General features: G+C 43.8%; 1 protein-coding gene across 12 annotated transcripts in view; it reads left to right on the forward strand.

Moving 5' to 3' along the window:
• The window catches only part of EHMT1 (euchromatic histone lysine methyltransferase 1), a 170,200-nt gene that overhangs the window by 67,866 nt on the left and 75,464 nt on the right, over nt 1-26,870 (forward strand). For 8 of the 12 annotated variants that reach the window (XM_074973874.1, XM_074973872.1, XM_074973873.1 and 5 more), the window contains 2 exons: nt 3,874-3,961; nt 25,802-26,358. In XM_074973874.1, the coding sequence (XP_074829975.1) occupies nt 3,916-3,961; nt 25,802-26,358 (603 nt within the window). In that variant the 5' untranslated portion in view covers nt 3,874-3,915. Of the gene's footprint in view, nt 1-127; nt 149-628; nt 760-3,873; nt 3,962-4,594; nt 4,615-25,801; nt 26,359-26,870 lie in introns of those variants that run through there. The other 4 variants (XM_074973868.1, XM_074973869.1, XM_074973871.1 and 1 more) reach the window with 3 other exon arrangements.

A 26,870-nucleotide genomic window follows, 5' to 3' on the forward strand; every position in this document is an offset into this window, starting at 1 on the left:
CGCTGGTCTCTTGGGGGCTACTGGCGGGAGGAAAGCTACAAGTTTTGATATGCATGTGCTGTCTTTTATATGTAAACCTTATTGGAACCAACTGGCTATGGAGCGAACCTGGATTGCTAAGGACATTTCCAAAGAGAAGGCTGAGAAGGTTTCTTTCTGGTTTTCAGCTTTTTTTTTTTTTTTTTTTTTTAAAGGCACCAGTTTAGTTTCTAGCTCTGTGTTTGGAAATGCTGCAAAGCCTTTTCTTGGATTCTCTAAACCGTCTTCCATTTAAAGCAACAAAGAGAGCCTGATTTCTTGTACGCAGAAGTGGAAGGGGAAAAAAATAATCAACCCTATTATGACTCCTTGGATTCTCATGGCTTTTAAAGACCTAATCAGTCTGCTTTTAAGATGCAATATATTTTATTCCCTTGAAAGCAAAAAAAGAAAAAAAAATGCTTCATTGGTTGTGGTGCATAGTCTTTGTGGAGGCTCTCCAGTGATTGAAGATTAATAATCACTCTGTTGTAGGCAGGGGAATGGAGACAGACGGCTGCAGGAAAGGAGGGGTGGGGAAAAGAGAGCGTGAGACTTTTATTCTGAAGCAGACTGTGCTTGGCAGTTGGCTTTTGTTGGGACTGCTGTTAAAGCAGACATTTCTCTGCTAGGAGGGTGGGTATAAGATTTCTCTGCCAATCAGGAGCCGACAGATTGGGGCATGGTGGAGTGTGAGCAAAAAGGGAAGTTTGCTTTGAATTTAAGGGGAAAAAAATGGAGGTATTGACACTTACAACAAAGTTGTTGCTAACAAGTTTGGGTGAAATTGTGTGCTGGATGGAAATGGATGGGCAACTGGAATCCTGCTGATTTTGGAGGAGTGTGTGTGTGTGTGTGTGTGGTGTTGGTTGTGTGGATTCTGCAGGGCTCTGTTTGTGTGAATACTGTCTTCAGGCTGAAAATGTTTGTCATAAAGTTGATGCAACTGTCTTTTGATAGAGCTAGAAGGAGGAAAGCTGCCTCCTCCCCAGGCTTTATGGGAGGCAGGCTTCGAATGCTTTGCAGCAATTGTCTGGTGTAGCCTCCTTTTGATTAAGTATGCTTCACGACTTCCAGTAGTCTTTCCCTCCCACTGGGCAAAGATGCATTGTGCTGCTTCAGACATTGATGTTGGGGTTTTGTCTTGGTTTTTAACGAAAAATGAAAGTGGTGGAACTGATGTTGTTAATGAGGACTGTTTGGATGTGGTTCTGGAATATGGACCATGCGAGCCTGTCAAAAGCAACCTAGAGTAACTCTGTCTGGCGGGGCACAGGTGTATTGGCTGTGAACTGGGAAAATGGAGAGTGCTGCTAAGTTTCTTTTATGATGATGGGAATTCTCTTAGAAAGCTGGTTTTTTGTTTGCAAGAATTCTGGGCAGCAGGGCACTCTTGTTAATTACAGTAGCTGAGACATGTTGCTATGGTCAGTTCATTCTTCAGAGTTCTAGCAGTGACTTTCCTTTAGGCCTCTTCTCTTGCATGGCAATAACATACCCCCCACCCCCTTCATCCTTTCCAAGGGATATGTGAGATTTTTTTTGTGGGGGTGGGTAAGGTGTCGGATTTTGAAGTAAAGAGATTGTAAATCAGTTGAGCAAAAATGGCTTATCTGAAATCCTGAGGCTTTTAGTTGGAATCATTTTAAAGGTGGGAACATAAAAGGGCTTTATTTGAATAACATAAACCTCTGAAAACAAACTGGTCCCTGTTAAAGATACTGAGACTCTTTATTTTATTCCAGTTGCTGTAGCAAGGACGAGTATTCATTCTTCATGAGCAAAAACCCCTGGGTCTGTGTCGTTGTCTAGATACCATGGGATTGATTCTGCTCATGCTTGCGCTAGTCTTATAGCTGTATAATACCATTGGCTTGCTCCTGGTTTACACCAGAGCAAGGGAGATGAGAATTGGGACCTAAGTGTACATGTGTGCATCAAGAATAACGTTTTAACTCTTGGCTTACCAAAAATGAAGTTGGCCTCCATTCAGACTTCAGGCTGCATTGGTGCTCATTTCACTGTGGAAAATGCATGTGTCCCTTTGGCCAAAGCTTGTCTTGTTCAGGCAGGTTGATCATACGGCTAAACTAGAGTTTACATCACTCTTTAAAAAAAAAAACAAAAAAAAACCCCCACCTTTGCATTTTTAAAAAAATCTGAAAATAGTGTGTCCAATGTTTGTGTTTCCTCTCAAATGGGATCTCCTGGAAATGCGCCTGTGTGGAGTGAGGTCTGCACAGGACACGTATTACTCATGTGGGGAACGATCCTGCAAGATGCAGAGCGCCCTCAACTCCCCAGGCGGGACTTGGGCCCTTGACGCGTATCTGCTACATTTTTCTAGATAAAAAGGGAGCTTTTCCTGAAAACGTTTACAAGTGGCGATTTCCTTGCCATTAAAGACTTTCTCCTCTGATTAGCTTAGTTATCCATTGCTTTTCAGATGATGCCAGCATTTTTGTTTAACCCTCTATGCTGTGGCCTTGGTGTCCTTCCCTGCTCTTTCCTGAACAGCCTCTAGCCAGTGACATTAGCATGGGCCCTACGGGATGGTTACTAAATGGACCAGGTGGGCTTTTGCAATACACAATGGGAGAGCCTCTCTGCTGTAACACCTAGAGGAACTTGGCAGTGCCCCTGAGCTCATATGGAAACAAAAGTTGCCTGGTGGCTGATTATAGTAACACCAAGATCAGCTGTGTTGCTAGCCTTGGAAGGTTCAGACTTAAATGACAGTGGAAAGGGCAATACAGTATGTGTTCATATCTTATCTCCTTTGTTTGTTTTATGGGAGATGGGCAGGGTTTTTTTTTTCCTTATCGCCCAATGTGCTTTAAACCTTTTGATTTGCATGGCTGCAGGCACCATCTGCGCTCTGTGGAGGCCTACAACAGTTGGCTTGACCTAGGCTTCTTCTTCTTCTGTGATGCACACAGCATGAAATGGACCCTTCACCCTTGCCATTCCCCAACCCTTAAGACAGACAGTTCTGTTTGTGTTAACCAGATACAGCTTTGCCAGGCAGTTGCCATGTGTACTCTTTAAACTAGCTTGTCACTTTAGCCAGAGAATTGTGTCAAAAGGCTCCTCTCCTATGTTTTTTTTAAATATACCCTTTTCCTTTCTGTTGCTGCTGCGCTTTTCTTTATGGCCAGGCATAAGATAAGCAGTGTAGCTACCAAGCCCATATAGCAGCAGGATGCCAAGTGCCTCAGTGGCTGAATAATATAGCAGGTGTTCATTAAAAAAAGCAAAAACTGTAGAAGTTAGATTAGGGTGAGAAATGGATACCATTAAACTCAATAAACTTAAATTATGTATTAACTGTTGCTTTCCTAGATTGAAGGCTTAACTCTTGCAAATTGTGTCTCTTCAACCTGGGAAAAACACCTATGTTTATCATCTTTGCTTGGTTAAGTTCTTGGCACAGTGGCCAATAGTTTCAGAAGTGACAAGTGAGTCTGATTGTCTCATTTTTGTGAGATACCCATCTTGACACCTTCAGTCAGGTTCATTCAGAGTGTGTCAAGGCGGGCACCCAAAATCACTAGTGAAAAATCTTGGTCCATATTTTTTCCCCATGTGATCTTAGATCTCAGCTATACAAGAAAATCCACGCGAATTAGATGTGCTGCCAGCTCTAGCAAGCCTTTGAATTTTTGATCTTTGACCTGAACCTTGCAGACAGTTTCCTGGAGTTGTTAGTTTTCACTCTGCAGTTTGCCCATGACTTTTTTGCCCTGGCATGGGAATGTAAACAGGATATTTTCACCATTATTTCTTGTTAAAATGTATAGTGCATGGATATTGGGCTAAACAGTAATTGTTTCTGTTCTTCCTCCCGCACCCCAGCGAACAGTGCAGAGTAAGGCAGAGACTAGGAAAGACGTCTGCATGAAGACTGAGCTGCTGAAAGATATTACCAACAGTAAAGAGGAAGGTAAGTGCATGCTTTGATCTGGTACCAAACCTCATCAGTGGGGACACTGCATATGGCATGGTTAAAATGAACCAATAGATTAGTGACAGTTGAGCTGTGTGTATTAACGACCCTCGTCCTGCTCCCATTAAAGGTAATGGCAGAACTCTGCATGGGCTTCTGCAGCAGCAGGATTGCACCCCAAAGGATGCAGATGTGGATCTCAGTCTCTTTGTTCCCACCCATCACGAGAATTGCGCTTCTCACTTCTGCTTCTGATGTGCCTCTGAAACTGAAAGGAGACTAGGTTACTTTGATCTCCTGATCCATAACTAGTTTGAACTGAAGTCTGTCTTTTATTTCTCTAATGTTAATACTGGTAACGAATAGTTCCTTAGATACTAGAGAATCCAGCAAGTTGCTTTAAGGAACTATTTTCACTCAGGGGACAATGAGTGGCTCTTGCCCTATGGAGTTGGTAGCTAATTGCTTCATGATCAAATTTGATTTTTTTTTTTAATGTCTTGAAGCTTGTTTTGTGCTTTCCTGTGAGCTTGCTGTTTGCTTCAGGAAGCAATGGTGGCACTGGGGAATGACTGGGACATGGCCTGTCATTATGGGGATCTCCTTTACCTTGAACGATGCAGTGCACATCCTGCTTTTCATCACATAAGGTATTTCCAGCCAGAGTCTGTGTGTGTGTGTGTGTGTGTTGCACGCATGCACATGCAATCTGAGGATTTAATATTGATCTCCATATTTAAACCTATATCTCTTATTGTTTGTTTGTTTTTTTGTTTTTTGCCTTCATGGGGTCATTACTGAAGTCATTGCTTCTGCATGGATGGGCATAATTTTGTTCTAATCCCTAGTCCAGGACTGGGGTTTAGAAAAGAACTGAACTGGCCCCTCCAAAATATTTCTAGTCCTGGTTGGACGTGAGATATCAGACCTTAAAATTCATATCAATATGAGCACCATTTTACTTTCCCTTTCTCTTCAATCCAGCATGGAATCGCAGAATGATAGAAATGTAGGAGGGACCTCAAGAGGTCATCAAATCCAGCCCCCGGCACTATCAAGTAAACCTAGACCAGCCCTGACAGGTGTTTGTCCAACCTCTTCTTAAAAACCTCCAGTGATGGAGATTCCACAATCTCCCTTAAAAGTCTGTTACAGAATTTTAACTACTCATATCATCAGAAAGTTTTTCCTAATATCTATCCTAAATTTCCTTTGCTGCAGAATAAACCTACTGCTACTTGTCCTACTTTCAGTGGACATGGAGAACAATTGTTCACCACCCTCATTATAACAAACAGGCTTTAACGTATTGGAAGCCTTATCTGGTCTCCCCTCAGTTTTCTCTTCTTTTCTGAAGACTGAACATGCCCAATATCTTTAACCTTTACTCATGGATCCGGTTTTCTAAAACTTTTATCATTTTTGTTGCTCTCCTCTGGGCTGTTTCCAGTTTGTCCACATCTTTCTTAAAGTGTGGCGCCTGGAGTTGGACACGGTACTCTGGCTGAGATCTCACCAGCACTGAGCAAAGCAGGACAGTTACCTCCCATGTCTTACATACGACACCCCTCTTAATATATCCCAGAATGACATTAACCCTTTTTTTTTTTTTTTTTTTTGCAACTGCATCACATTGTTGACTTGTATTCAGTTTGTGTGTGATCCACTATAACCCCCAGATCCTTTTCCACAGTATGACTGCTTCGCCAGTTACTCCTCATTTAGTAATTGTGCATTTGATTTTTCCTTCCTAAATGTACGTCTCTATTGAATTTCATCTTGTTGATTTCAGATCAATTCTCTAATTTGTCAAGGACATCTTGAATTCTAATTCTGTCTTTCAAAGTGCTTGCAGCCCACCCAGCTTGGTGTTGTTCACAAATTTTAGAGGCATACTTTTCACTCCATTATTCAAGTCATTTATGAAAATATTATATAGTACCGGACCCAGGACTGACCCCTGTAGGACCCCACTAGATACACCCTCCCAATTTGATAGTGAACCATTGAGAACTACTCTTTGAGTCCTGTCTTTCAACCAGTTGTATACCCACAGTATAGTAATTTCATCTAAACCACATTTCCCTAGTTTGCTTATGAGCATGTCATGTGGGACTGCATCAGAAACCTTACTTAAATCAAGATATATCACATCTGCTGTTTTCCCCCCTTTTCCACTAGGCCGGTTACCCTGTTAAAATAAATTAGGTTGGTTTGGCATGATTTGTTCTTGACAAATCCATGCTGGTTATTCCTTATAACCCTCTTATCCTCTCTAGGTGCTTACAAATTGATGGTTTAAATATTTGTTCCAGTATCTCTCCGGGTATCAAAGTTATGGTGACTGTCTATAATTCCTCGGGTTGTCTTTGTTCCCCTTTTTAAAGATAGGTACTATGTTTGGCTGTCACCAGTCCTCTACGACTTCACCCATCCTCCGTGAGTTCTTGAAGATACTTGCTAGCAGTTCTGAGATTGCTTCAATTAGTTCCTTAAGTCCCATGGGCCTAGGATGACTTTTGTCAGGCCCTATTGACTTGAATGTATGTAACTTACCTAAATATTCTTTAACCTGTTCTTTCCCTGTTTTCTCTTGCATTCCTTCCCCCTTGTTAATATTAATTGGGTTGAGTATCTGATCACTGTTAACCTTTTCAGAGAAGATTGAAGCAAAACAGCCATTAGACACCTTAGCCTTCCTGATATCATAGTTATTAGCTCTCCTTCCCCACTAAGTAGAGGACCTACACTTTCCTGCATCATTTTCTTGTTGGCAATGTATTTGAAGAACCTCTTCTTACTAAGTTTTATGGCCTATGCTTGGTGTAACTCATTTTGTTCCTTAGTCTTTCTGATGTTATCCCTGCATGCTTGTGCTGTTCTTTGGTACCCTCAGTAGCACGTTGTCCATGTCTCCACCTTTTGTAGGATTCCTTGTTGATTTTCAGGCATTCAAGAGCTCCTGATGCAGCATTTTGGCCTCTTACTATTCTTCCTAAATTTTCTTCACGGCTGGATAGTTGGCACTTGTACCTTTAATCTTGTCTCCTTCCAGAGAGCTGGCAGTTCCTGAGCTCCTTTATCTCCTAGATTTTCTTCCCATGGAATCTTACCTATCAGGTCTCTGATTATGTTAAAAGTCTACTTTTTGGAAGTTCATTGTCCTTATTCTGCTGCACTTTTTCCTTAGTATCCTCAAATCTGTCACTTCATGATCACTGTTGCCCAAATTGCCTTCAACTTTCTGATTCACTACCAATTCCTCCCTGTTGGTCAGAATCAAGTCTAAAATCGCTGCCCCCTTGGTTACTCCTTCCACCTTCTAAAACACAGTTGTCCCCAACACATTCCAAGAACTTACTGATGTTCTACTGACGGATTTGATGTTTGACATATTGCTGTTCCAACAGATATAGGGGTAGTACATGTCCCTCTCTATTACCAGGCCTTGTGTTTTGGATATTTCTGTTCTAGAAATGCCTCATCCACCTCCTTTTCCTGATTTGGTGGTCTAATATCACCCTCCCCCCCCCCCTTTTATCTTTATCCTGAGACTTTCAACTGGTCTGCCTTCCACCTCCTTCTGGCCCTTCGCATAAATGTATATATTCTGGATGCATAATTCAATGCCATGCCACCTCCCTCTTTTCCCTGTCTGTCCTTTCTGAAAAAGCTGTACCCCTCTATACCAGTATTTCAGTCATGAGATTTATCCCACCAATTCTCAATGATGCCAATTTAGTCCTAGTTTAGCTTATGTACTAATACTGCCAGGTTTTCCTGTGTATTCCCCATTTTTCTTGCATTTGTATATAGACATCTAAGATGTTGAGCAGATTGCCTCACTGATTGCCCTCTTGTTGCTCCAGTGTAAAGTTCTGTGACCCTAGTGTACATTTCCATGTCTGCCCTCACCTGTGTTAAGGTCACCTTTTTATGCTTACCTGTGGGCTTTTGTCTCCTGCCCTCTTTGAACCTACTTTAAAGCCTCCTTCACTGGGTTGGTGAGCCAGTGCTTGCAGATGCTCTTCCCCTTGTTGGTCAGGTGGACCCCTCTCTTCCCAGCAGTCCTCCTTCCCAGAACAGAGTTCCGTGGCAGATGTTTGTTTTTTAGAATCCGCTTTCTTACAAACTGCTCAAGTTAGAGACTGATGACCATATCCTGCAAGCACTTGCACCCATGCTTGTCTTTACGCATGTGAGTAATCTCATTGAAGTCAGAGTTATATGTGTGCGTAAATCTTTGCACCAGTGTAACTGAGAGGAGAATCTGGCTGTGGTGCCTTCTATCACTTGGATGTGGGATATGAAGCTGCTTTTGCAAGATGCAAACCATTGCTTTCTAGCACTAGCTGGTCTCAGATAGCAACCTCTAGATTCTGATGGGTTAAAAAACCAAGATGATAATCAGAATGGAGTGTTACTTGAAAGCCTTGATACCTCTTGACTGGTTTTTGGCTAAAAGGAAATACTGTGTATCACAGGAAAGTGGAGAATTTTTATATCACATGTGCAATGGTATAAAACATGCATTTCCAGTCTTGGTGCTTCCCGAGGTATTGGACTTTAAAACCATCCTCCCTCCTTCAGTCTACCAGCTTTTTTTTACAGAATATTTCAAGTATGGAGGCGCAGACATGTCATTTCCATTCCCTATTATGTTTTTTGTATTAGCCCATTATTTTAACATGCTTGACTATGGCTTGGATGACTATATGGCTGTGTGGCTGGTATGTATAGTTCTAACCTGACCTTCATAAACCTACATTGGTGCCACATGAGTTTAATTAGGTAATGTTCCTCGATTCCATTACCAATAAGGCATATCATTTATATAATGATTTACATTTTTAAGTGCTTCCCAAACATTAAATAATTATTACTGCCTGACCATTTGTCAGGAAATGTTTTCTCTGGAAGTAGCATATGATGCAGTGATGGAAGGGCACCTCCCCAGATTGGGAGGTATGGTTTGGTGAAATACCCTGAAGTCTGGATGCTTCTTTGGAACATCTCTCAACTACCTGAATCTCTTGGATCTGTGAAATAGGGCAAAACTAGCTCAAGAATAAGATTCAGTGAGAAGCTTCTGGTTCATATGATCAGGTCTGAAAGAGCATGGGACTGCTGGCCGTCTCATGTTGGATGAGAACTGTTGTCTATTAGAAAAGGAGCTGATCTGGATTCTGTTCCCTTTGTAAGGACATCCCTGGCTGGGTTGTCTGCAGAGTTTGAACCCAGGACCTCTGGAGCTAAAAGCTGGAGCCTTTACTGCTTGAGCTAACGGATGAGAGCATGGATTATACACGTACAATTTGGAAATGCTTGTCCTGAGCTTCAGAGGTCCACATCAGTTAAGATCCACATAGGGGCAGTTATTTGTAACAAAGCTGCTTTGTGTTAGTGTGGGTTGTGCCAGCTCTGCCACTGACTCACTGCATGGCCCATGGCAAGTCATACAACTTCTCTGTGCCTCAGTTGTCTCCAAGTGAATGCACGGCAAGACAGCTACCTACTTCAGAGGCATTTTGGGAAGCGTAATGCATGAAGTGCTTTGAGATCCTCGAAGGAAAGGTTCTGCAGACCTGCAGTGTTGTTTGCGGGGCTCTTCTGGCTTTAGCCTAGCAGCACAAAAATGAGAAATAATTAAACTTTAAACTTCACACATCTGTCAGTTGTCTGGGACTTGCTCCCAGAACAAGTAAAACCCAGTATTTGCTGCATGTGTAGACTAAAAGCTTCTTTCTATCTAAGGCCACACAATAGAGATAGAAAAAAGCTACAAGAGAATAGCAAACTGGTGACTAGAACCTTCATTATGAAAGGGTCAGTTCAGTTCTTCTATGGGTAAAAGTTCAGGTCAGGCCTTTCCATGGGGGGGGAAAGGGGTGAATGGAAAAAAAAAGTTGCTCTTATGTTATATTAAGGTTGGGCGTATCTAGTTTGTCTCAGTGCATAACAAACTAATGAATCATCTCTTACATCGGCATGACTTCAGTTCTTCTCCTAATGCCCACAATGCAGAGTAACCGGCTACATCTCGCTCGGTCTTTCAAAGCAGACTGCACCTGTTTTGCTCAGCCCAGCAGATGGAAAGCTCCCAGTGAGAGACCAGTTGAAGTCTGGGAGCTGCGATGGCTTGCGCCCGCTGAGGACCAGACCTGATGGTTTCAGTTCTGTTTCACCAAGAAGAAAAGAATCACCCATGGCATCAAAACTTTCCTAATTCTGGGCTGAACAAAATGGGTGGAGTTTTCCTCTTAATTCTAATACAAAATCTTGATCCAGAGTGTAATACTAACTGATGCTCGTTCACTTAGCATCCCCATTTCAATTTCCTTTTTCTTTCAACTGGGCTTTTCTCTGCTTTACTATTTCCTTTAATTGTTTTATTTTTTCTGAGAAGGAAAGAGTTCTCTTTCTTACCAGCAAACCGTAAGACCCACAAACCCTTGAACGACCTCTTGTTAAAAGTGAATTCAGCAAGGCAATCTGATCTTGAGGAAATGGCTCTTGTATCTTGATTAACTATACAGGTGCGCTGCAAAGCTTTGGTTATAATATAATACACACAAAGGAGTAGAACTACTGCACCTTCTCGACTGTCTGAGGGTGACCTAGAAGTTGGGTGTTGTAACAGGGTGGTCTCCCCCTTTATGGGCCAAGGGGGCCTGCTGCCAGCCACCCCTGTTCAGTTATCAGACCCATGATGCCTATAGGAAGCTGCAGTCAGGAGGTTGGTGTCCATTGCTGTCCCTGGAGCTGGTCTGAGAGACGGAGGGGGAGAGAGCTCTGGGCCCCTTAGCCAGTTTAGGTCAGGGAAATAGCTTGGTTTTGGTGTTCCTTGGTGTGTGTTTGTGTTCAAATTAATTGTGCTCTGCAGTAAGGGCCTGAAAGAAACCTGGGTGTGGTGTTAGCCCTTCCTGGGCTAGGGAGATGGGCCAGCAGTTTCTGGGTGACCTGTCTCCAGTAGAAGTCAATGCCTTATGGTTCAGGGGAATGTACAAAACCCCCATAATGGACAACTGTGCATTCACTTGCAAGAAGAGTTTTCCTCAGCCCAGTCATAGTGGTTGGCTTATGCCCTGAAGCACGAGGGTTCGTGACCCCTAGCTAAAACAATGAGGAATCCTTGTGGCACTTTAGAGACTAACAACTTTAACAGACTAACACAGCTGCCACTCTGAAACCTATCCCCTAGCTGTTTTTCCTGGCTAGCGTAATTGAGGATAGAAGTCTATGGTTTTCAACAGGACCTAAGGGAGTTAGGTGCCCATCTGAAAGCCACAAACGAACTGAAGGGGAGAATGTCATGTTGACCTAGTCATCCTCGGCTGTCTCTGTAGAGGCAGTACTGTTCCCCTCAGGCTGTAGTCAGAGCAGTTGGCATGAGCCATAGCTCCTTTGTCCTAGAATCATAGAAATGTGGAGCTGGAAGAGATCTCGAGAAGTCAAGTCCAACCCCCTGCACTGTGGCAGGACCAAGTAGACCTAGTCCTACACCGTTTGCCTGGGGACAGTTACTGGCAGGCTGACCAGGAGCACAGACAATTTCTATCGCAGCGCCAGAGCCAAATGTGACTTCTTCTGAAAGACAGCTATCCAACACAAGCAAAGCTGACAGAAAGGAGCACAAACTGTGCTGGGATATGAGGTGGCATGGCATATTGGCTCCTCTCTCAGGAGTCCCTTGTTCAGAATCTCAGCTTTTGTTTAAAAAAACCCAACCCCTCTCTTGTTGTTATGCTTGAAAAGAAAACGTCAGACAGGGAGTGTAAACGATGAGGAGATGTCTGCAGAGATGCAGGCGCAATAGCTGGGAGAGGTGGGAACTGCCCCATTCATCTCAATGAGGTGTTGACCCAGAGGCCCAGTGGTGATCATTTAAATGTCAACACGAACTGTTTCATTCCTTGTGTCTGAAAGGAGAGTGGGGGAGTCACAACCATGCACAGTGAAAGAATGATTGGCAGCATGGGTAAGCCTACCAGCGAGCTACTAACCTCAAGCCTGCCAGGGACCCTGGGTATGTCTTTTGGTTGCTAGCCCGTGCTGAAGCCTGTGTGCCAAGTCTACATGACTGCTGTTACTTGGGATATTTAGATTAAAGCTAGCATCTGTACTCTTAACTGTGCTACCAGTCCTTTGATTGCTTGGCAGTGTGGCTTTACCCTTACTGTGAGTGATATGTGGTGCCACAAGTGGGTGATGTATGGGAGAGATATCATTGAGGTTGGCTAAAACATGGCAAGTCAATAAGAACTTCAGAAGGACCTAGCAAAAGTGAAGACATGAAATTCGTTGTTGATTATATGTATCCACTCAGACACATTTCTGGTTTCTAAATTAACTGTAACCACTCAGGAAACAGATCTGGCCATCACTGCACACAGTTCAATGACATCCTCTGTTCAGTGTGCAGTGGGGTAAAAATCAACACTTGCACGCGCACACACACAACCAACCCCCAAAATTCTCAAATGCATAAAGAAAGGAATAGAAAATAATGCTGAAAATATTACGATGCCACTGTATAAATTGAGGGTACGCCCTCTCATGAAATAATGTGCTCTGTTCTGTTTTCCATATTTAAAAAGCAACAACCACACAGATGCAGCAAAAACAGAAGGGGGTCTGAGATGGGTGAGGAAAATGAGTGGAGGCCTGGAGCAACTCCATATGAGGAAATATTGAAGACAGACTCTTCAGAGAAGAGATAAATAGAATGAGACATAGTAAAAATATACAGATAGATCAGACATTTCCATTCACCCTCTCTCATAATATGTGAGCGAAGAGATGTTCAATGAAACGGAAAAGCAACGCTTTTTAAAAGAAAATACTTTGTGCTCTGCTTAAGTGACCTGTGGAACTCATTGCCACAAGATATCAGCGAGACCAGCATCTTAACAGGAGTCTAAAAAGGATGAGACATATTATATGGCTAGTGAGATCACTCACAGTATTACTAGAGAAGATGAAAAATGTATAAAGACTGTAAAGCTTCAGGGCATAAGCCAGCAGTTCTCAAAATTTGGATTACATCCCCATTTGGGGCTGTGCAATCAGCACACATGGGGTCATGGGTCCAATGAGCCACGTTCAGCCCATGAGACAATGCCATCTGACCCTTAACATGTCTGGACCTGCTCCACACATGCTGTGCCAGAAGGCTGATGTACAAAATGGCAGCCTCCACACAGCGCGCACCACATGTGCGAAGTCACACTGTGTGTAGGCCACTATTTTGTAAAATGGTGGCCTCCTGGCATGGCGTTTGTGAAGCAGGTCTGGACACGTTGGCTGTGTGGATGCCATTTTTCCATTTGCACCCTCCGACTGTGCAAGCATCCAGCTGAGAGACTTGAATCCAGAAGTTCGTTATCTGCAAGCAGCAGCTTTATCAACAGAGCATCTTCTCTGTTTGAACTCGTAGGAGCCTGTGCTAGCCTTTTCTGCACTGGCTTGTAAGCTCCTTAAGGCAGGGCTCATATCTTCTTTTATGCTGCCCTGAATACCCTGTTGGCACTTGATAAAGAATCATTGTAAGTCACTGTCTCTGCTTCCCTGGTATCACCACATGGGGCCTTCGTAAGTCCTGCCTCATTTGCCTAGCAGCAAATTCGTCTTTCTGATTTGTGATAAGAGGCACAGTGGAGTCATTTCTATGCAGAATCTCTGCTGCACCCTCCAGCAGTGAGTTTGGTGATGCAATTATGAATGAAAAAGGAGAGTGGAAGAAACGTGATCTCAAATATTATGAAGCTTTCTTTGGGTTTGGCAAGAATGAAGAAAGGCCAAAATGCCGGCTATGTCACGTGGTGTTATCTAGCAAAAGCATGAAGCTTAACTAACTTAAACACTTGGAAACCCTTCAGAAGGAACACTCAGGCAAACCAAGTCATTTTTCCAGCACTGGAAAGAAGAATTTTCGCATCAGCAAGTGCCATTCAAGAAAGCCATGTCTGTCTGTCTGACTGCACTCAAAAGGCATAATTTGAGGTGTTTTTACCACATCACACAGACCAAGAGGCCTCACACAACTGGAGAGACTTTGATTTTGCCAGCGGCAATCGATATGGTGAAGATAATGTGAAGGGAAACTGAGGCAAACAAACTCAAAGCCATATCACTCTCTAACAATACAGTGAAGCAAAGGCTTGAGGTGTTAGCAGCAGATCATGAAAACACACTGGTGGAGCATCTGGAAAACATGGATGCTTTTGTGCTTCACGTTTATATGAGCCCTGAAGGTCGTGATGCACATTTATTGACCTTTGTGAAATACACATGGGAGGGTGCAATTCTTCCAAACATTCTGTTCTAGCTCCATCTTCCTGGACACAAGACGGCACAAGGAATGTTCCATGTGCTACATGCAAGACAAAAGTATCTCGTGTGATCACTTGGTGGGCTTCTGTATAGTTGGAGTTCTGTCTGTGGCAGGCCACAAAGCAGGTCTGTGTGCTTTGATGAAGAAAGTTGTTCCATCTGCTGTATAGACTCACTGCATGATTCAGAGAACAGCTGGCATCTAAAGCTCTGAGTCCAGAGCTAGGTGAAGTTTTGCAGCTGGTCTTGTCTATTGTGAACTACATCAAGACTCAGCCCCTTTGCATGCGTGTGTTTGCACAATTGTGCGAAGGCATGGGGTCCAGTCACAACATGGTGGTGTTCCACACTGAAGCTCGTTAGCTCTTGTGAGGAAAATACTGGAATGATTTTTTGAACTGAGAGATGAGCTGCATGCCTATGCAATGGATTGCAAAAAGAGTGAATTGATTTTCTGTGTGACCGAAGGAAGATGTGCCTATGTCCCAGACATATTTGGGAAACTGAATGAATTGAATAAAGGTCTGCAAGGAAAGAACACCCACATCCTTCAGCAGAGTGATCAAGTAACAAGATTAATGAAAAAAGTTGTTTTCTGGAAGAATAATCTACTGAAGACAAACTATGACTCCTTCCCACGGCTTTGCAAGTTCCTGGCTGACAATGAAATTGATCAGCCACCCACATAGGTGATTGCTGAGCATCTCAGGCAGATGGAGGAACAGTTTACATCCTTTTTCCCTGACTTGGACATGACAGTGTCCAGTTGGGTGCGAAACCCCTTTCAGTGCAAGCCCAAGATGCCATGGATTTGCCAGCATCTGAAATCAAACAGTTCATTGAAATTTCCTGCAATCAGTTCTTGCAAGGAACTATGCCCAACTCTCTCTCCCGGTGTTCTGGTTCACTATCAAGAATGAATATCCTGCACTCTCAACGTGCGCCTTGAAACTTCTGGTGCCATTCGCGAGCATATATTTGTGTGACACTGGATTCAGCATACTTGTGTACATCAAGCCTCGGTATGGATCTACTGTTGATGTCACATCGGAGATTAGAGGTTCAATTTCTGCCACTCCACTGGACTTCGAGAAGCTGTGTCATTACAGGCAAGCCCATGTGTCACATTAGAGAGCATTCAGTAACATACTTCATGTGTAAATTCCTTAGCTTCTTCAGTTGCTATGTTCCTTTGCTGCTGTCTGCGGTCACAGGAAACAGCAAGTCTCAAAATGGGCAAAAAGTTTGGGAACCCCTGACATAAGCCCTTTATATAGTGCCTGGGTTAGGGAGGATCTTCTGCTATGGGCTACTTAACAACTATCCGTGAGGAGGTTTCTTGTACCTTCCTCTGAAGCATCCGGTACTGGCCACTGTCAGAGGCCCCAGTTCTGTAATGTACTTAGTGTGCTGAAGTCCATCTCTGTTCAGCAAAGCAGGTGCTTTACTTTTTAAACCCGTGGCAACGTCTTATTGACTTGAATGAGACTTAAGCCAGTGCTTTGTTGGGATGGACTGCTGAATTGGGGCCAAGGATGCTAGGCTAGGTCTAGCTGTTCTGAGATGACATGACAATGTTTTTAGCACCAGATCAAGGTATTTCTACTATAAAAAGAGGCTAAACTATGTTACCATGTCTTATTAAGCAGTTTAGAGCTTGACACAAACTGGAGCTTAGTGGGAGGTCTTTCTAATTAGAGGCTTGGGCAGGGAGTTGAGATAATCCTTAGCAGCTCCTGAATGAGCTCATGCAGGCCAGCAGGCCTTGTCCCGGGAGCTCTCACAGGGGGTTTGGGAGTGCAAAAACATGTTTGCAGCAAGCAGCCAACCTTTTTTTTTTTTACACCAGTGAATTTATTATTATGTTCTTCAATTTAGTGCTGGGGAAAAATAGTAGGTTGACAGCTCTGAAGACTGATTATCTTTTTTCCCTCCCGGAGCAGGTACTTCATGGGCAGCTGCAGTACAAGCCTCCTCCCCAATATGCCTCAAACCTGACCTGAGATGAGAGGGACATTTAGTCTCTGGTCATCTTAAATCCTTGGCCTCTCTGCTGGCATCGCCAACCAGGGGGCCCAGAGATGATCATTGTGACCCCAATTTCTGCTATTGACAAGTGTCCACTAGAAACTAGATTGTCAGACCCTATAATACATTTCACTCATTCCACTGAGCAGCTAATAAGTGGGTTTAGATGGAAGCTCAGAGGGGCAGATTTTGCGTTGTTCTGCACCATGTACATTCGCTTACACAGTATTAAATTATTTTGGGGAAGTTCTGTAGCCTGAGTTACACAGGAGATCAGATTAGATGATCACAGTGGTCCCTTCTGACCTTGAAATCTATGAAATCAGAAACGTTCACTTTGCCTTGCCGTACATGATTGCTCAAGGGGCAGCACAGAGGCCCATAGGTCTACTGTCAAGTTCTAAAGTTCCATACTACTCTACAGAAGATGGACTATTTTTCCTTCGTCACTTTGTACAATTTCCAGTTATCAAGGTTTGGAAACGTTTGTCTGTTTGTTTAGATTAATGGCATTTGTTCAGCCCATCAGATTGGAGTTTTCACACAACACACATTCAACCTGTGGAACTCTTTGCCAGAGGGTGTTGTGAAGGCCAAGACTATAACAGGGTTCAAAAAAGAACTAGATACATTCAGGGCGGATAGGTCCATCAGTGGCTATTATCTAGGCTGGGCAGGGATGGTGTCCTTAGCCTCTGCTTGCCAGAAGCTGGGAATGGGCGACAGGGGATGGATCACTTGAGGATTACCTGTTCTGTTCATTCCCTCTGGGACACCTGGCACTGACCACTGTCGGAAGACAGGATACTGGGCTAGATGGACCTTTGGTCTGACCGAGGAAGGACCTTTCTTATGTTCAACATTTATTAAAAGTAGAAAATTGTAGGGTTTTGGTTCCCTTTTTAAACTTCAGTCAAGTGGCTTTTTTCACAAAGTCTCTGCGTCCGTTATGGAGAAATACAATGATCCTTTCCCCGAGTGTAGTGCTCTAATCCGGGGTTCTCCACCTTTTTCTTTTTCAGGCCCCCCACCAACATGCTATAAAAATTCCACGGCCCGTATGTGCCACAAAAACTGTTTTTCTGCATATAAAAGCCAGGGCCAGCACTAGGGGGTGGCAAGCAGGGCAATTGCCCGGGGCCCCATGCCACAGGGGGCCCTGTGAAGCTAAGTTACTCAGGCTTTGGCTTCAGCCCCAGGCAGTAGGGCTTCGGCTTTCTGCCCTGGGCCCCAGCAAGTCTAATGCTGGTCCTGCTTGGCGGACCCCCTGAAACCTGCTTGTGGCCCCCGAACCACTGCTCTAATCTGTCTTGAATTGGTCACTTTTATGGCAGCTAAACTGAATGAGCAGAGAGTGCAACAATTGCCAGTTGCAGAAGCTATCTGATTGCTTCAATGGGAATGCTCAGCAGTGTAAATCTGTCCTGTATTTAGGGCCTTATCTTGCCAGGTGCTGAGTGCCTCCTGCAAAACGCTGAGAACCCTCCACTCCCAGAGCCGTGCAAATCTCGACCCATAATTTTGTGTTTCTCCCAGTGCTAACATTGCTGAAATGAAAATTGAAATGACTACACCAAGACCAATTTAAAAATGCAAACTATGGGGAACATAAAGGGCTGTTGGCTTTCTTCTTCTCTTTAGCTTAATGTTTCCCCTCGGTGATTGTGGACAGTAACAGAAAAGTCCGTTCTTTGTCTTTCCTCCTTTTAAATCACAGCTGGCAAAAGCACATGCTTTCTGCATCTTACTGCTTTCTTAAGCTGTGAATGCTACAGTAAATTGAAGCTATCCCGAGTGGTAAGAGTTGGTGTTGCTCTGGCTTTGAAGTCTGCTTGCACATCCATGAAGCTGCATGGCTGGGGCATATTTTTGCCTCTGCTCTCCTGCATAGTCTCTAGGGAATACTAGTGAGTTATTTCTAAAAGTTACTCAGCTGTCTGTAGTCTAGACTGGCAGTATTCACCTGGAGAGCTCTAACATGCCTGACCTTCTCTGTGTGGGAAGAGAGAGCATTCCTAATGGAGGTTTCTAGCCAGGCCGCAGCCTCAGAGCTGGATCCCATGGGAAAGCCATGTACATGAAGATACTTTCCTGCACCATATTCAGTGCCAAACATCCATTGATTTCAACGTGAAATAAGCGAGAGCTTTAGAAGGCACAGTTATCATCAGTGTTAGGACTAATGGCAAATGGCTCTGATGGGGAAACATTTTAAATCTCAGCTGATGACTAGAGAAAGTGGATGTGCTAGGAAACGTTCTGAGTGTTTCAAGTGCTAGAGCTGATATGGTGTGTGTGTAAGTGAAACAGTCCGATGCCACTGTGACTCTCCAGGTAAAACCCATTTGCAGACAATGTGTTAAAGATGAGTTGAATACTTTAAAAAATAAATATGTAATTCAAAACCTAAGATCTCCTAATTTGGGGGCAAATCAGTCTCCTATTCCCTTAGACAGTAGGCAAACTTTTTGGCCCGAGGGCCACATCTGGGTATGGAAATTGTATGGTGGGTCATGAATGCTCACGAAATTTGGGGTTGGGTGTGGGAGGGGGTGAGGGTGAGGGCTCCAGCTGGGCGTGTGGGCTCTGGGGTGGGGCTGGGGATGTGGGGTTGGGGGTGCAGGAGGGTTCTCTGGGCTGGCACCAAGGGGTTGGAGGGCAAGAGGGAGATCAGGGCAGGGGGTTGGGGCCAGGGGTGCAGGCTCTGGGCGGCGCTTACCTCAGGCAGTTCCCAGAAGCAGTGGCATGGCCCCCATCCAGCTCCTACGCGGAGGCGCTGCCAGGCAGTTCTGCGTGCTGCCCCATCCACAGGCGCCACGTCTGGAGCTCCCGTTGGCCATGGTTCCCAGCCAATGGGAGCTGCGGGTGCAGCGCTTGGGGCAGGGGCAGCGTGCAGAGCACCCTGGTTGCCCCTATGCATAGGAGCTGGAGGAGGGACATGCCACTGTTTTTAGGAGCCGCGTGGAGCGGGGCAACCCCTGACCCCGCTCCCCAGCTGGTGCGCCAGAGCAGGGCAAGCCCAGGGCCCTGCTCTCCGGAGGGAGTTCGAGGGCCGGATTAAAATGTCTGGAGGGCCGGGTGTGGCCCCTGGGCCGTAGTTTAGCCACCCCTGCCTTCGACGCTGGGTCCCACTCCAGGAGAGAACACTCCATTGCTGCCATCTTTGTGGCAGCGGAGGTTGTTCTCCAGTCCCTGTTGCAGTCTTGGAGGTACATTGGTTCTTGCAGCTATTGCTCTGTTCCTTAGATTCACCAGCCCCTGCCGTGTGTCCAGTGCCATCTTTGCACTGGGACTCAGCAAACCCTGGTAGAGCTGAGCTCGGAGCCAGCGCTCCAGGTATGTGAATCCCTCTGTGCAGTTCAAAATCTGTCCCCATGCTATAGAACCACACCACTGCTTCCCCAAGCAGAAGAGAGGGGCAGGATTCCCCTAAGAGACTATTTGGATGGATCTAAAGGGCCAGATTCTCAAAGCAGCTCCATATCCAATGTGCTGGTTGTTTTGAAAATCTGGTTTCTGCTGAAGGTTTTGAGCCCTTCTAAAAATTCCAGCCTAAAATTACCAATACATAATTCGAACCAAACAAGTTGTAAATTAGACCCACCTGCCCTGAGAGCCCAGTTAAACAGATAGCTCAAAGCTTCAGCTGGTATTTTATCCTTATGCTTCTTAATCTGTCTGGCCTCGGGAAGGAAAACAATACAAGGAATCCTGATATTATGTCAACCTAATCATTCCACAGAACAGGCCAGTGAATTGTTGTCCCTTCCGGTTGTCCAGGGAGCTGCTAGTTTTCCTGGCTGGCAACTTTTCTGCTTCACATGTAGTTCATATTTGGATCCTTTTTACTTGGAGCTGCAACTCGGATGGGACAATTTGTGTGTGTGTGTGGTGTGGGGGGAGGTGCATTTGCAAGGGAGAAAAGAACTTTTAACACACCCCTTCCTGTTCTGGTTGTGAATGAGCTTTTCGTTCAGTTTGTTAGCACAGATCTCACTCTAATTTGAATTCGATGAATGTGGTTAGCCTAGAACTGTGTTAAAAGTGGTTTGGCACTGTGTTTACTCTACCTTATGCCTCTGCTAGGAAACCATGTGTCCCGATCCTGTGCTTTGTAGGGAAGCTAAACACTCTTTGAGCAAGTCTGCACTAGAAACGTTTGCTGGTATAACAGTGTCAGTCAGAGTGTGATTAGGGTGGATAAAAATCCATTAAAAATCTGATTTTTATTTAAATTGGATTTTTTTTATTTAAATCAGATTTTTTTGTTAAAATGCTTTTTGAGGGAAAAAACCTGTCTAAAGATAGATACATTATAGCTCAAAGATATCTCATAATGGAATAGAGATTATAAATTCTAATTCTATAGTATGAGACAATATATTCATGTAATGTTTAAGAAAAGTTTTGTAAATGAGTTTCAGTAGTTCATGGATTAGGGACCCAATCTTATGGGGTTCCAGAGGCTTCTGTATAGATTATTTAGGTTAATCTTTCTATCTACCCAATGGGACTCAGTGCTCAGTCTAGAAGATACCATCAGAGATGCTTAGTTTTGCAGTTCTCAAACTGTGGATTTGTGTCTCCAGAGATAACATGCTTGTTAACAGCAAAAATGTTTTTAAATAAATTAAATTATATATAGAGGTGAGAAATAACAGACCTCAACCATGTTGTCCCTCTGCAAATTTGTGTACACAGAGTCAATCCCTTACCTCTCTCAAAAAGTTCAATGACTAGAAGATTGTTGGGGGCAGAATAGATCTAGACAAGGAGAAGTCTGGCGATAAATGTGAGAAAGGAGGGACAGGCAGTAGAAACAAAAGTGAAACTGTTTGAGCAGCATATTCCAGAAGTCTTGAGGTCTTTCTGAGTGTAGCCTTCATTGATTTGAAATCTACCATACCATTCTCTTACTAAAAGGCAAAACCTACAATGGCAGCAGGCCGTAAAAGAGACCCAGTTTGGGAATATTTTAATGAAGTTCCTCAACCTGTGGGTAAGACAGGTATGCGTGCAAAATGCAAACAATGCAACAAAGAAATGCAAGGCCTGGTTGCCCGAATGAGACAACATCATGAGAAGTGTTCCTTCTCAGGAGGAAGCTGTGAGGAAGATGATGAAAGGAACATGTCTGAACACGCAGGATCTTCAGGTTGGTAAACTTTTTTATTTCATACTTCTTTCTTAAGGACTGCCTGTCTTCCTTCTGGACTATTCTTGAATTCTCATGTTTGAGCAAAAAATAGTTGTTACTCTATGGTACAGTAACTCCTCTCTTAACATTGTAGTTATGTTCCTGAAAAATGCTACTTTAAGGGAAACGATGTTAAGCTAATCCAATTTCCCCATAAGAATTAATGTAAATAGTGGGGGTTAGGTTCCAGGGAAATTTTTTTTGCCAGACTAAAGACTATACTTATATACACACACATACATAGTATACATTTTAACAATTTAATACTGTACACAGCAATGATGATTGTGAAGCTTGGTTGAGGTGATGAGGTCAGAGGGGGGGATATTTCCCAGGGAATGCCTTGCTGCTAAATGATGAACTAGCACTTGGCTGAGCCCTCAAGGGTTAATACGTTGTTAATGTAGCTTCACGCTCTACAAGACAGCATGAATGGAGGGAGGGGAGACAGCATGGCAGACAGAGACACACACCCTGTGTGTGTCTGTGTGTGTGTGAGAGGGACGCGCATTGCCCCTTTAAGTACACTGACCCCACCCTACTAAGTACAGTGCCTTTTTAAGTAGATCAGCAAGTTGAGACAGCAGCTGCTGCCAGCAAGCTCCCTCCTTCCTGAGCCCTGTCAGTGTCCTCCCCCCCCTCCCCACGCTCTGTGGAGATTGGCCTGATGGGGTAAAGGAGCCTAGGGGAGAGGGATACCCTGACATTAGCTCCCCCCCCCCCCCCCGGGCACAGCAAACAGGAGGCTCCCAGGGCAGGAGCAGCACATGGCAGTGGGGGGAGGGACAGCTGAACTGCCCGGCAATTGTTAGCCTGCTGGGTGGCTGCTGCACAGGGAACTTAGGGGAGTGGGGAGCTGATGTGGGGCTGCCGGTCCACCCTGGTTCCAGGCCCCACCAGCTCGCTCCAACGGGCTGCTCTTCCTGCAAGCAGTGGACAAAGCAGGTGGCTGCCAAATGACGTTAGAAGGGAGCATTGCACAACTTTAAACGAGCATGTTCCCTAATTGATCAGCAACGTAACAACGTTAACCGGGATGACTTTAAGTGAGGCGTTACTGTACTATCATTTTAGATGCAGTTGTGATAAAAAATAAATAGCTGAAATAGGCAGATCTTCCTTTTACAATTTCACCTTTAAAGTAGTACTGAGTGTCAGTGAATGCAATGAGTAATACTAAATGAGCAGTGTGGTAATAATAATTAAATAACTGCATTGATTTATTTTGTTTAGGGGAATCCATCCTCAACATACAGGATTCTAAAGACTATCCACCTTCAAGATCACCATCCTTTTCTGTAGTTTCAGAGTTATCTGCCAGTTACAGTGTTTCAGTCACATCATGTTTGTCACATAGCCACAGTATACCACCTGTAACAAAAAGAAAAAAAAATCTTCATCATCCAGAAACAACCAGAGATAAGTTTGTGATAAGAACCAGCTGATTACAAAAATAGGTAATTGATGAAAAAATTGCCTGGTTTGTTTATGCAACAAACTCTCCTTTCCGTATGATTGAGAACCCACACTTCATTAACATGGTTCAGTCATTAAGACCAGGATCTGTCCACCCAACAGAGCAGATGTCGCAGGCAAATTGCTGGATAAAGTGTATGAAAGAGAAATTGAGCAGTGTGCAAAATGTCTAGAGGGTGAAATTGTTAACCTGAGTATTGATGGGTGGAGCAATGTTCACAATGATCCTGTTGTATGTGCTTGTGTGACAACAGAAGAAGGGAATGTCTTCCTCACAGAAACAATTGATACACCAGGAAATGCTCACACAGCAGAATACTTACAAGAAGTAGCAGTAAAAGCTATAATAAACGGTGAAAAAAAATTCAAATGTCTAGTACGCAGCTTGGTCACAGACAATGCTGCAAATGTATCCAAGATGAGAAGAAATTTAGAAGAGAGTGAAGAGAGTCCCAAGCTAATAACATGCGGTTGCAGTGCTCATTTGATGCACCTCCTAGCCAAGGACTTCAATGTTCCAGAAATAAAGGCTGATGTTGTTGAAATTGCAAAATACTTCCCGTAACAACCACTTTGCAGCAGCTGCTCTGAAAAAAGTGGGAGGAACCAAACGAACTCTCGCACAAGAGGTGTGCTGGAACTCCGTAGTGGACTGTTTTGAGCATGAGATCAAGAGCTGGCCTAATTTGATGACAGTTTGTGAACAAAATCATGAAAAAATAGATGGCCCCGTCACAGCCAAAGTGCTCACCATTGGGCTTAAGAGACACGCTAAACGCAGGCTGAGGACCCTGAAGCCTATTGCTGTCGCCTTGAACACAATGCAGGGAAATCGCTATTTTATGGCTGACGCTGTTGAAATTTGGAAGGAACTGAGTGTGATTTTAAAAAGAGAAATGTGCAATGACCGAGTTAAATTACAAGCATTAAAAAAACGAATGGACAAGCACTATCTCCAGCTTATTTTCTTGCAGATATTCTCAGTACTCGATACCAGGGTCAAACCTTAACTGCTGAAGAAGAGGAGTTGGCTGTGACGTGGACATCCAGCAATCAGCCCTCCTTAATGCCAACTGTAATAAACTTCAGAGCTCAGGGTGAACCATTCAAGAAATATATGTTTGCTGATGATGTTTTAAAGAAAGTCACACCAGTGAACTGGTGGACATCACTTAAGCACTTGGATTCAGAGACTGTTGAAGTGATTATCTCACTTTTAACAGCAGTAGCGTCTTCTGCCCGTGTAGAAAGAATATTTTCTTCCTTTGGACTAATTCATTCCGAATTGAGAAATCTTTTGGGTCCTGACAAAGCAGGAAAGCTGGTTTTTCTTTTCCAGATTATGAACAAACAGGAGAATGAAGGTGAAGATGACTGAGTTGGCTGCAGAAGCCAATATTTTAAGTTTCTCATGTTGACCTGGCTGACGTCGACGAGTTAATTTTTGTGTTTTTATATTTCATTTAACTATTTTAGTTAAAAACAGTTTTAACAAAAACAAAGCTGATTTTAAAAAACTTGAATGGTTAACTAAATTCAAAAATTCATATGCTTGTTTTGTTAAAATATTATATGTTTGCTGTTGAAGAAAAATATCCAGAATACATGATGTTGTTGGTTTTAGTTCAATAAAACAATTGAAATGTCTGTCTGGTGATGTTCTCCTCCTAATACAGCATGGCAAGAAAATCCTCTGAATATTAATGATTAACCTGTTGAACTGGAGATAGTTCACCTCCCAATGACTTCATAATTATCTGCTTCACTTACCTTTGGTAAATGAAATCACCAAACAATCATAGATTTTCTGAATAGCTGTAAAACTAATCTGAAAAGTTTTCAAAATAAATCACTTTAAAAATGTATAGTGTGAACCTTCTAAAAATGAAGTTACATCTATCTTGGAGGAGTGAAGAATATGTATTACGGTTATAACAACCAACAAGAATGCACTTCTGTGTAGAAATCCATGATTAAATCGAGTCTTCCTGACTGGTCATTTAAATCATGATTTAAATCAAATTGATTTAAATCAGATCCACCCTGAGTGTGATGGTTTTGAGGATGTTTCTGTATCAGCAAAAGCCCTAGTGTAGACACAGTTACACCAGCAAAAAACTGTGATTTTGCCGGTGTAGCTTATTTCACTCACCGAACCAGTATAAGCGATATTAGCAAGTATAATCTGCGCCTGCCCTGGGAGAGTTTGCTGGTGTAGCCGTACCGGCAAAACTTTTCTGGTGTAACCCTGGCCTTTGTAATGAGAGCTTTGCCTTAGGTAGGCATGCAGGGTTGCGTAGTGGTTTTTTTTGACATGCTAGGTGTTGAAGGATGATCAAATAAATGTAGTTACTGGGACTGCTAAAGAGTATTTTTACCTTGAAAACCTGTAGTTAGAAGTGGGGGACCAGATCCCCAGCTGATGTGAGTCATGGCTCCATTGACTTCAGAAGAGTGACACTGAAGGGATAGCTCAGTGGTTTGAGCATTGGCCTGATAAACCTAAGGTTGTGCGTTCAATCCTTGAGGGGGCCATTTAGGGATCTGGGGCAAAAATTGGGGATTGGTCCTGCTTTGAGCAGGGGGTTGGACTGGATCCCTTCCAACCCTGATATTCTATGATTCTATGACTGACTGACAGTAGCTGAGGAGCCAGCCCAAAATAACCAACTGGGTAAAAATGGCTTCCAGTTTTTTTGTGGGAGAGGGATTTGCTGTGACATATATACTATGGCAGTTATCCATATCTTCCTTTTGAGGCTCACTAACCTGTAACCCCTCTTTCTCTCGCCCTCTGTCTCCAGGATTTAATGCCATGGCTGCAGATGAAAGTGCTACAGAAAAGCAAGTAGGGGAACCAAAAATGACAGCAGATGGTGAAACCAATGGCTCCTGTGAGCGCAACGAAGCTGGTAGCCACCCAAACCCAACTAAAAACACTCAGGACAATACAAAAGTGAGCCAGCAGGACTCCAGTACTAAATTAAATAGGATAGCGGAGAATGGCATTTCGGAGAGAGACAGTGAGACTGGGAAGCAGAACCACATGAAAGCTAATGACTTCACGCAGACTTCTGTAACGGGGAGCAATGGATATATTTTAACTAAGCAGATGGTGCAGGAGCAACCCCTAAGGACTACAGGCACCTTTGCTTCTCTCACTGGCCATGCTGCGAAAACCCTCCCAGGCGGAGCAAGCAAAGGGAGAACTCTGAGCGCCTTTTCTCAGATGCAAGCCACCATGCCAGCCAAGCTCGGGGAGGGGAGTAAGGACATGGATGCTAAAAAAGCCACCGCCACGAACGCTGAAGTCAAGGTCCACAGAGCACGGAAGACAATGCCTAAACCCACACCTAGCCTGGTAACGTATATGCACTGCAGTGAGTTGCTCTGCTGCTAAATGGTCTTGGGGGTTTTTGTTTTTTTGTTGGTTTTTTTGGTGTGCGGTATGGTAGCCCTGATCTGAGCCAACAGGTATAATTTGGAAGTGTCCAGCTAGATCTCTGGTCTCTTTCTCCTACAAAGAGGCAGGGGTGATAATATGGTTTATAACTTGCTGCTGCTATTAGCTTCACACCTCCCGCTCCCAGTTTGTGTTTCTAAATGTTCAACAGATCGTTTACCTCCCCCAGCATATTTGTGTTAGCTCCGTAATTGCCTTTCAGCCTCAGCTGTGTTGCACCTTCAGCCCCTTTACTAAATCCACAGGGTCGCTTTGGAAACAGGTTCCGTATAAGGCCAACTCAAAGGAACATCAGGCACAACCCTGATGGAAAACTCTCTGGGAACTTCCCGCTGTTGATGTCTGGGTTTTATTCTGTCACACATCACTGAGTATCCTAGTACCTCTCCAGATCAGTATCCGTTTTTATA

The sequence above is a fragment of the Natator depressus genome, chromosome 16 (genome assembly GCF_965152275.1).
Source record: "Natator depressus isolate rNatDep1 chromosome 16, rNatDep2.hap1, whole genome shotgun sequence".
Lineage (NCBI taxonomy): Eukaryota > Metazoa > Chordata > Testudines > Cheloniidae > Natator > Natator depressus.